This window comes from Hibiscus syriacus, unplaced genomic scaffold, assembly GCF_006381635.1.
Source record: "Hibiscus syriacus cultivar Baekdansim isolate YM2019G1 unplaced genomic scaffold, ASM638163v2 tig00111769_pilon, whole genome shotgun sequence".
NCBI lineage: Eukaryota > Viridiplantae > Streptophyta > Magnoliopsida > Malvales > Malvaceae > Hibiscus > Hibiscus syriacus.
Window position 1 is genome coordinate 1,159,891 of NW_024063172.1, and position 12,346 is coordinate 1,172,236.

Consider the following 12,346-nt stretch of genomic DNA (forward strand, 5'->3'; position numbering starts at 1 on the left):
ATATTTTATAAAATATTATTTAGATTTTAAATTTAACAATATTAACTAAAGATAATAATAAATATATTTTCACAGTGAAATAAGTATGGACACTTTTATAAAAAGGATAGATAATTTACAATATAACAGGTAAAAATATGACAAAACCAGATTCATTATGACAAAACCGGTAAAATTTACTTGATATGTTAAACGTATGGACACTTTTATAAAAAGGATAGATACTTACCGATAACCAAAGTTTACCGGTTACCAAATTTTTTAATAGTTTTTCATTTTTTCTACCTAAAACATTATTAGTTGTCAACATAATAGGTACCGCTAAACCGAATTTATTAAATACATTTTAATGTATCCGGTAATGCTGTATATTAGCCGTATATTAACCCGCCTTTCCTGAGACAATCCCCAGTGGGTGACAAGTGAGGCCTTCATGAAAATCACCTCTGACCCACTATAGGGTAGTGTGTAATAATGTGAAAAACGTGCACATAAAAGGACTTTATTGTTATATATATATATATATATGTATATGATAGCATTGTCAAAATTAAAACCTGTATGGTTCTAATCTGATAAAAATATATAAATCTTATAATTGAAATAGGTTTAGAAAAATCAATTATTTTAAAAAATATTTATAATAATTTAGTTAGATTTGGTACGTCGGATCATATTATTGTTGTCGGGAAAAAAAGAGTTGACGTTGGCAATGACAATTGCTTTTGTTGTTCAAAGTTTATTTGTATCCTAATGCTCTAGATGGTATCTTCACATGTGAAATACGACGTCGTACAGTAATTAGCTCTGCTGGCATTCCCCGACCTTATTTATTTTTGAAAATCAATATTTATATATTCATTTTTTAATATAATTTATATTTTTATATATAGTAATAAATGATATTTAAACTAAAATTTTATTGAAATTAGTAACAGTGGTGAATCCAGATAAATATTATTGTATGAGTTAATATAAATATAATAAAAAATTACCTAATATTATTCATAGATATAATCTTATAATATAAAAATTTAATAACAACTAAACTTTGTATAATTACATGTTCTAACATAACTTTTAAATTTATGTAAGAAATAAATAATTCAAAATATAATATTTTTATTAGTTAAGATGAATTCTCTATTTCATAAAATCAAAATCATCTATGGTCGAAGAAAAAGAAATATTGAATCATTTTGATTGAGTAAAATAGCATATGAGGAATATCTTTTAAATTTTTATTATAATCTTATAGGTGATGTTGAAAAATTGATAAACAAACCGCTAATAACACCACAAGTTCATAAGTAATTAATTAACAAAATAAAAATGGAGTATGAAAATTCAAGAAAGTAATAAAAATATTTATAGAAGAACATCAAAAACTTAAAATATTCAATTACCTTCTGACTTTAAAAATATTTATTTGAATTTAAAAAGCACGTAATGAATATAAATAAATAAGAAAGAGAGGGCATCATAGTATATAAGTTATAAGAAGGTAACTTTTAATTTAAGATTTTAAAGAGATAAAACTATAGTTAAATTTAAAATTAAATAGAACTCTAATTAGTTTAATTTTGATTAAATAAAAAACTTACATGTCCCATTGACTCCTGAATTATATCATTTGTATCGAATTATCCCTTAAAATATTTTTAAGACATTTTACCTCTTCAACTATTAATCATAATACTGTTTGCCCTAAATCGTTAATCCCATCAAAAAATTTTGCTGACCAATTAGAATATACCATGTCACCTCTTAATATTTATTTTTTATCTTAATAAATAAAATTCTATTAAATAAAATAAAACTTATAGAATACCAAAAATACCCTTTCCCCTTCCCCCCCAAGCCTCCATTTTTGCTTTCTTCATTTTTCTTCATCTCTCTCCAGCATATCTCCAAGAAACAGAACACCAAACCCTTTCTTTCCCTAATATATATCTCCCTCTTTGGTGATGAAAAGAAAAGGGTTTCTTTTACTATTGTTGTTCTTTATGGGTTTTCATTTTGTTTTATTTGGGGATGTATGATAAAGGAGGGAGCTTTGTTCCAGTTCATCAATAGTGGTTTGGGTTGTTAACAACTTTGGTTCTCGTCGGCATGGTGGTGGTTTGGAGAAAAAAACAAAGTGGTTTCCTTATGGAATTTTTTTCTTTTCTTGCACTGCTATTGTCATTCAATGGTAAGTCTTTTGTATTCTTCTCTTTTACCCTTTTTCTGAGTGTTTGGATGGTAAGAAAATGTGGAGCAAATAAATGACTAAGGAATGAATAGTTTAGATCTCTAATGGTTCTTTTCTTTCGAAAAATATGATTTTTTTCTGGGTTATGTTGTTCTTCATCTCGTCAGTTTCTAATTGATTAATCAAAAATTTTGTTTCAATTGGTGGTGTACTTGCATTGGAGGGTGCAAAATAACATCGATGAAATATTAGTAGTAAGATTCCGGAAACATTGTTTAGTTGCCTAGAAAAAAAAAGGAAAGAATCAGGTGATCGGAGGTGAATTGTTCTTTGATTTGTTTGATTTTTTTTAATAAAATCAAATGTTTACTGTCAATTGGATGTGAATTGTTCTTTAATTTGTTTGATTTTTTTTTTTAAATAGGGAGGAATAGTTTGCTAATGTGCTTGCATTGTTGGGGATGATGATGAAACTGCAACCGAAATGCTTATAGTTACCGGTGCTGATTGGAGCTTGCAGAATGAATGGCGGGGAAATTGTTAGAGATGGTGATGTTACGGTGGAGATGGGGGTTGGGGTGGCGAAGAAGTGTATTTTGGGTAATTTATTTATATAAAGAAAATAAAAATTAAAAGGCATGTTCTGATTGGCCAATAATTTTTTTTAATAGTATTAACGATTTGTAGTAAATGGGATAACGATTTAAAATTAAGGGTCAAAACGTTTCAAAAAATATTTTAAATGACAACTCGATACAAATAATATATCTAGGCAATAACATATTTAAGCCTAAATAAAATTAAAATTTAACAAAATTATTAAATTATTTTTTTCTTGGCATTGGGGTGCATGGCCTAGGTAGGTCTAGGCCTCCCTCCGCCTCTGATTATTAATATATTATGTATTAATTGAATGAACAATACACTAAAATGATTTCCAATAAAAAAATTAAAAATAAAATGCAATTAATTTCCATATGATCCATGCCAAAAACGAGTTTAAAGAGATGAATAAGTTATTCAAATAGCAAAAGCTTAACGTGTTGTAGGCTTAATTAAGCTCTATCCACCGAACCTAAGAGAACCTACGTTTAATTGTTTAAATTGTCAAAAAAAATATTTTATGATTAAATCTTAATAAAAATAATTATCAATTAAAATAATAATCTCGCTTTGAGACTTGGGACATAAGGTACCAACCAGTGTTCCTACGTTGCTACTAGTTCCTGGGCACATTGAACATGTTGAAATTATGTGTGATGTCTAATAATTAAAATGACCGACTAATATGGAAAAGTCTAAAGAATTAAGTGTATAATACGTGTGTATATATATATATAATGTTTATTGAGCCCTAGTCTATCTGCCTAAGTAGACATGGCACGCCTACAAATTCAAGTCCTTTAGCTCTAAATTAATTAATTAACCCTCTCTCAAGTTTCTTCCTTTAACATTACTTTTAAATTAATGTTGCTAAACATCGATATAAAATTTATTAGAGAATGATTAAAGATAAAACAATAGTACTAATATGAAATAATGAATTAAAACGATCACTATATTAATTAAATAAAAATTAACAATCCGTTCTATTAATTATTTACTACATTTAATTATATTATATTATTATTTGATGTGGTATATGAATCCATCGAAGGAGACCATCTAGAAGGTAATTGAAATATTCTAAGAAGATATATTTACTTTATTTTAAATAATAATTTATAATAATATCATACATTATCCATATGTGTTTACAATTGTAAATTTTAATCCTACAGTTTGGATGTAAAGATTTAATTGTTAAAACCGCAAAAATCTTTTATAAAACTAAATAATATTGGACCTGTCATCAAGGATGAAGCATAGGGCCACAGCCCTCCCTCATTTTTTGTATGGGTAATATATCAAATTAAACCTCATAGTTTTCGTTTATTTTGATTTTGTCTCTTATTTTCTATGGTTAATTGTATTCTATCCTCATTTTTATGGTTAATTATAATTTATCTCTTTTAAACTGATATTCTAGCTTTGCCCCTATTTGTTATATAATATCATCAAAAATTAAACAAAATATAGAATTGTACTTGAATATGTCGATATGTTGAAATCTTTGAATCTTTTGATTTTGATATTTCAAATTAACACAATAATATTTCTGAGACTGCGACTTCTCTCTTTTAAGTGTTAGAAAAATAATTCATTTATTATACAAGGATCATAACTTTAATGTATTACTTTATATGTTAATTTTACAAGGAAAGACATTAATTTGGTACGTTAACTTGTTTTTTGTTCAATTTGGTACTTGTGATTTTTAACTTATAAGAACCAAAAAGCCAAGTCTAGATATTAATTTGAACAAAAATTTCAAGTTTAAGCATCTAATTGAACTACACAATTCAAGTATCAAATTGAACATTGAAGAATATAAAAACTTAATTATCAATTCAAGTTTAAGCCATGCCTGATGTCTAGTTTTTGTTTCATTTTAGTACATCGTCACTAAAAACTTAACGAGTGATCAACACGTGTTACCTGCTATGGGTAAATTGCATCATTAATCACTCAATTATCTTTTCACTCCTATTTTAGTCACTAAAGTTTATTTTTTTTTAATTTAATTACTTGACTTTTAAATTACTCATAATTTAATCATTATAGTTGAGTGGTGAATGGTGTAATTTACCCATAAAAATGCAGTTTCATTGATTTTTTAACGGTAATGTATTAAAATGAAACAAAAACTAAACATTAAGTATAATTTTGAAATAAATGAAAGTTTATATACTAAAATAGACCAAAACTGATAACTTAGGTATTAAACACGTAATTTTCCCTATTAAGGGCAAAACTGTTCTAAAAGATAAAAAAACAATTTTGAAACCAAAACGCACTGATCATCCTTCAAAATTTAAACCATTAGTGTGAAAGTGAGTATTATTGAAAGTAAGAAAAAGAATAATGCAACAATCAATAAGAGGAAAAAGATTACCAACTTTTTATATATAACACCCTTTCATTCAATCATATTTTCCCAACTATTTTTTTCGGGATTTGCACGTTAGTATTATGCTGGCGTGATAATTTATGTTATTGATATGGTAGTTTATTTATCATATTTAAGTTATTAATTTAGTTCGTCTGATATGTTATCAATTATCGTAGATTGTTATGTTAATACTGTGAATAATCACGTCAGCACCGTAATGATTAAAAATAAAATTTAGAATAATCTCTCTTGCTATTAAATTTTAAAATCAAGGTACTTATTCATACAAATAAAATTATTTCATCAACCAATTGAGTTGATTTAAGTTGTAAGTAAATTTAGATTGTTTTAAGTACGTTTCGAGTTTGAGTATAAAAAAATTTTCACTGAAAGATTCACTCACAAAAAATAGGTGTACAACCAGATCGATTTTTTTTTTTGATAAATCAAAATTTTATTACCCAAAGTAAAGTTTAAGTACAACCAATCAACGGTCAAAAATCAAAAGAAATCGACCTATACAAAAAAGATTGGTTAGACTATATCCCAAACATCACAAAGCTTAAGATTAGTACTATCAAGTCTATTAATATTAGTACCTTGAGACGGATCCCAACATCGTCTTTAACTTCTTTGAGCAAGCATTCCACCGTTCTATGACGTCCCAAGAAGATTCTTTGATTTCTTTCCTGCCAGATGAAGTAAAGAAATGCAGTCCAAGAAATTTTCAAAATGGTGGTAAGGAGTGACCTTCATTTCCATGTAGAAGAAGCCTTTGAAACCATTTCAACCTATGTCATGGAAGATGAATTCATCCCATTAAGCTTCAGAATGGCATTCTAGAGAGCTGCTGCCAGTGGGCATTGCATGAAGAGGTGGTCCCTTGACTCCATATTAGTGCCGCAGTTTACACAGTGGATATCAGTGCAAATTTTCATTGTATTGAGTTGGTCTCTAGTTGGCAACCGGTTGAGTATTATCATCCAGGTAATCAAACTTAACTATGGAATGTGTAATGGGAACCAAATTAATTTGTGCCAAATTACTTTCTGTTCTTTGAATCGGATCAGGTCCCATATGTCCATTGTTTGCATAGGATCTACTGAAATAATTGGAGAAATTTCTGTCTGTAATTTCAAAAATCTTCTTATGCTCCAATTAACGTTTACACCAACTTGAAACTGTCACAAATCGTGTTCCTTGAAATAAAACACAAAAGTTGACATAAAATAAAACCTAAATGATTTTACAAAGAGAAAGGAGCACAGATTTTCATGGTTTCGTTATTCAATTTACATTCACATTCACATTCACATTCTGCTCCTTAAAATACCCATCAATTTCAAACCCCAAATTTAAAATAAATATATTATATTTTTTTGTCTTATTTCAAGTTTCCATTTTTTTATATATCTCAAGATTTTATAGTTTTAGACACTTTTTACTCTTAATTTCCATTTTTATTTTTTAAAATATTTTAAAATAAAACAAAAAAATAACAAAAACATTAAGCTAATTAAATGATTATTTACATATCCATAGAATTAAAAATGCAAAATATAGTTGAACTTTTAACTATTTCATGGTTAATAATATGACAGAAAACAATAAAGATTCCATCTCTTTCATGCATCATTGTGAAAAATATTCACCCTGATCATGCCCTTCATATTATTTGTTCAGATTTTTCAGTTATGAAAGCTTCTTCTTCTTCTTTTTTAATGAAATTAGATACTTCTAATCTGAGGAACATATCCATGATTCCACCATACCTTCACTTCTGGAATTACCCACGTGTTCCAGCTCTTTATCGGCACGAAAATCCGGCGAAAATGACAACGACAAGTTGCTCGCTTTCCCATTCGAGACTCTCCGGTCGTCACCGTCATAGCCGCCATTGATGGACCATAGGAGATTCCGATCATCACGTTCTCGTGAAGATACCATGTTTTGAAGCCCCTCCTTGCTCGAGCCAAACTCATCTAAATCACTCATTTTGAGAGTCGACTCAGTTGGTGGAACATCCATGTTCGAACCGGAAAACGGGTATTTTGGAGGGGTTTGAAGGAGAGATTGAAGGTTGAGAATTGGGTTTTGCATGTTGATGTTGAGTAGATTCTGAGGCTGCTTTAAATGGCCTAACTCGGTCGGTAGTTGGTAGTTAATGAAAGTTGAAGAAGAACTAATGTTGTTGTTGTTGGTACTAGGATTAGAAACTATAGCGTCAGCCATTGATGAGCTAAGGAAAGGTGGAGGTGTGATTTTTTGAGCAAATGGTCTTAAAAGATAATGAGGAGGGTCTAAATGGTTTGATCTCAAAGTGGAAGACAGTGGACCGAAGAGATCGAGTCTCGGAAAAGGTGAGGAGGGGAACGGTGATGCTGGGATTCCGGTGAACTCTTGAACCATGGCACGGAAATTGGTGGTGTCTGTGGTCAGAACAGTCGTCGGTGCACGCCCGGAAGCTCTTGATCTCTTCTTTGGATTCCGCACCATATTGCTCTTGTTGTTGGTTTGGCCGCCATTTATGTCGAAAACCGAACTGTCTTGTCGTTGTGGAACCGGCTGCAACGATGGAAAATTGGTTTCACTTTGTGGTTGTTGGTTGGTGAACAGCTGTTGAGTCGCCTGTGCCGCCGATGAGGAAGCCATGAACGCACTGAGATAAGTGCAATTGGGCTCAGATCTTAGATTTTTGGACCAAATCACATCAAGGGCCGAGCTTGGATTCGCCGTTGCTGTTGCCGAAAGTTGCAGTGATCGATTATCCAAGAACGATAAAGGGTCGAACATGGTCGACGGAGAATAATCCTGTACCACCGGTAACGGAGGCGGCGGCGGTTGGCCATGACCATGACCGGTATGGCTCAAAAAAGCTGAGACAGACTCAACGCGTGAGTCAAACTCTTCACTGCCACCACTTGAAGATTGCAAACTACCACTATTACCAGAATCCATTAAAAGAAAAAAGAAAAAAGAACAAAGATTGTTTCCGACAAGAGATTATTCTGCTTACTCCACCATACTAAAACACAACAAAACAAAACACAGAACACAAAGCCAAGCATGAGGTAATAATAAAACGATGTAAAGAGAAAAAAGAGAGGGAGAGAGAGATCTTCTGGAAGAAACGCTATCTCAAAAATCAGCAGAAAGTAGCCATAAATATGATGTCTTTAAAGCTCTAATCTTCAAAAGATGATAAGAAAAGAGCTCAGGGATTATCAATGGCCAAAGCTGAATCTTTTGGATTTTAGGCTTGAGGGTTAAGGGAAAGTATGTTTTTTAAAAGAAATATTCTGTGTTTACATTAAAGAGATGTTTGGTTCAGCTAATCTGCTGCTTCTGGATTCACTAAAAATAAAGGATCAGATGATGGCGTGGGATTGACATTTGTGTGTAAGAGATGAAAATGAAAGCAACTGGTCAAAGTATATCTGAGTTGTGTTTTTTTCATTATTATCCTTATTTGCAAAATCAAAATATTTTTTTTCAATTATTACTGCTTTTTAGTAAATTATATTGTATTTTTAAAATTTTAGGGAGAATAATTTGTTTGACGGATTATTTTTAAAATATATTTAATTCATTTTTCATATTTAAAAAAAAAGTAATTTTCACCCATAATTTTTTAAAATCCATAAAATTATAATAAATTGTTTAAAATTTTATAATGCTTAAATGGTCAGGTAACTTAGGTTTAATGGTAGGGGAAAAGTAAGTATAGTGTTTCTATCTATTTATTTACTTATTATTTGGTATAACCAACAACTAAATAAAACATAGAAAAATATTAAAAGTTTTTTTTGCCAGTCTTTGACTAGGTCAGGGATTAATTTTCAAAGGAAAACAGATAAATAAATTGACATAATATCATGTTACAAAATTGGCTCAAAGAAGGCATTAAAAAGTAAAAACTGTCATGTGTAAAATTCTATTTATTAAATTATTAATAAATTAAAATTAATATAAAATGTTACGGTTTAACCATAAAATATGGAAAACTAATATACCAAGAAAGATGGATAGATCGGTGAACAACATACCTTTTGTTTGCTGTAACCATAAAACAATATTATATTATCCTTTTTTTTAAAGAATATATATTGTAATGTGAAGAAATGGTTAGGTGCCCCTAATTAATATTTAAAAATAGAAGTAATTAGATTACTCAAAGAATGGTCAGGGTAAATTACATTAACGATCTAAGAATATAAAATATTATTTTTAAGTCCCTAACTATTAAAAAGTACAAAAGGATTATCTAATTACAGGGTATTACTTTGATGAGTTCACTAGCGATTAAAAATTATAGAATGGTCCATTGACTATTCATATGTTCTAAACTCGTCATTTTTCGTTAAAAATTATATGGCAAATTGAGTTAGACATTAACATGTTGATTGAGATATAATAGTCGTTTGAAATATTTAGATCAAATTTATCATATCGCAGGCAGTAGATTAACGTCCAACTCAAACTATCATAAATATTTTAACAAAAAAGTATGAGTTGGGAATATATAAATAGTCGAGTAACAATTTTGTAACTTTTAATAGTCGAAAGACTCAATAAAATAAAGCAATGACCTATAATCAGATGAGTATTTTATAACTTTTAATAATCAAATGACTCAATAAAATAATATCCTATAATTAGAGTACCATTTTAGACTTCAAAACATGGGTCAAGGTGAATCTATCCCAAAAACAATTATTTAATTATTTTGGAGATTTTTATATTAAATTTAGCTTGATGCTCATTCATTATTCATCAAAAAATAATTATTTTAGTTGATTAAAATATTTATTTTAATTTCTGCATATATATATATATATATTCATAACATATGCATGCATGTTTATCTAAATAGTGAAATAAAATAAAATTATACATTCACAATAAGTGATAAACTTAAAAAACATAAACATTAAAATATCTATTAAATGTCAAAATATAATATTATATATATAAAGGAAAAGAGGTTGGTCTGGATCTGCTTTCTTTTGATCCGACCCGGATATATTGTGGTCCATTCGATTTGGTTTAATGATATAAGGTTTTACTTACTATTTAATAATATTTTTTTATTTTTATGAGTATAATTCTTAATTACATTAATAAATAAATAGTGCTAAATTTAATTTTAAAATAATTAGAACCATTTTTTAAAAATTATAAATGATTTTTTTTCTCATTCATCCCTCTAAAGTTATGGTAAAAAGTAATGGATACTTTCATCCAACGTTAAATTTTATTTGTTTATTCTCTCTCAACAGTGTAATCTTTAAGATTATAGCATGCACTTTTTTTAGTGTAATGTGACTTATTAATATATTTAATATTTAATCGAACCCATCAAGAGATCCTGTAATAAAAGAAAAAAAGTTATTTTAAAGATTCTTGATTTAAGTAGTAATGTATAGAAGGTGTACACACGTTGTCAATAGATTAAAAAAATTCTAAATATATATTATTTTATAATCACTTCATATTATTAAAAAATATTTAATCAAATCTTTAGTTAAATAAACTTGATTATAATATATTAAAATTTTAACTACTTCTACATAGGGATGAGCATGGGTCAGGTCGGGTCAGATTTTTAGTCCACCCAACTCAACCCGAAAATTATAAATCCTCCACTCGATCCGAATCTGACCCAAAAAATATACAACTTCCACTCGACCCAACCCGATTTTTTGAGATAAAATATGTACTAGACCCGACCCAAAATAATATATTTATTAAAAATATTATTTTTATACAATAAAAATGGGATTTAATTGAAAGAAAATAATATATTGGGTATTATTATAATTATCCCTAAATATATAAAGTAAAATTATAATTTTTCCTGGGTCGGATCGAGTATTTTTCACCCTAAGCTCGAATTGAATCGAACATACCCTTAAGAAAACACGACCCGACTCAAACCCGATATTTAAAAAAAACCTAATTGTACATGATACCTAATTATAATATCCTTTATTAATATTTTGATAAAATAAGCATGATTTAAAAAAAAATTAAACGCTTAAGTTGATATAGGTTTTGCTTGAAAAATCAATATTTTGTCTCTTTCTTTTAGCTGTTATCTCTAAAGGATCCATCTTTGTACGTAGGAAATCAAGAATACTTCAAGAAGTGGATCATTCATAATATTTGAATAATTGTTATCATTCGAAGGTTCCGACTTGATCAGGCTGGATATATTTTTTAAATTTCAGATTCGGGTGGATGGTGAAAAAATTCCGACCGGACCAGAGGATAATAATATAATTACCTTAAAAATTTTATTATTTTTAATTAAAGCCTTAATTTATGCCGGATCAGGTCGGATTGATACTCTAAAAATCGGATTGGATCATAGTCGAGTGGATGATAATAAGATATATATTTTCGGGTTGGGTCAGATCAGATGTAGGATAAAAAATTTTAAAATCAGATAAGATTCGGATGGAGGGTGCATATTTTCGGGTCAGATCAGATTGACCAAAAATCCGACCCGTTGCGATCCCTAATTATTTTGCTTTGCTTCAACTTTTAAATAATGTTCCTATGACTTGCAAAAGCATAACATGTTTCCAGAAAATCAGATCAATATTTATTGATTCAAATTTTATTTTTCCTTAAGTTAATTTTATACCCTAAAAAAGTTATTAATAAAATAAAAAACAAATGTTTCATGCAAAAAAAAAAAAGAATCTAATTAAAAATACAAATTGGGATTTATACAAACAGTATATATGCCCCATCTACACCAAAAGTTAATGATGTATAACTATTAAATCAAGATAATATTCATGATCCCCGGATCTTTGAATTAAAGTTAATTACGTTTAAGTACAATTAAACTCATATCTTTGTAAATATTATAAATGTAACAATACTAATTAGATTAACGTTACGTAGATAAATAATAAATGTTTTTGTTGGGGGCAAAGAACACTTAAATTTACCAATAACCGGTTGGTTTAGTTAAATAAGATATTAGATCTCTTAAGAGAAATAAAAAATTTAGGCCTTTACACATACGAATGAAGTAATTTGAATTGAGAGATTCGTACTTACATTTATAATATCTTATATAAATTAATCAGTGAACAGATTGTATCATTGATTAATTTAAAAAGACCCCAAAATTTAAAAGATTGATG

General features: G+C 28.7%; 1 protein-coding gene across 1 annotated transcript; it reads right to left on the bottom strand.

Annotated features, from left to right (window-relative positions):
* Positions 1-6,857: 6,857 nt before the first annotated feature.
* Positions 6,858-8,464, bottom strand: LOC120169439. The gene has a single exon (XM_039177583.1). It carries the CDS (start codon positions 8,142-8,144, stop codon positions 6,924-6,926), a length of 1,221 nt encoding a protein of 406 aa, XP_039033514.1. The 5' UTR covers positions 8,145-8,464; the 3' UTR covers positions 6,858-6,923.
* Positions 8,465-12,346: the final 3,882 nt, after the last annotated feature.

Excerpts from the sequence above, each read along its gene's own strand:
- LOC120169439 (XM_039177583.1), bottom strand. The coding sequence starts at position 8,144 with ATGGATTCTGGTAATAGTGGTAGTTTGCAATCTTCAAGTGGTGGCAGT.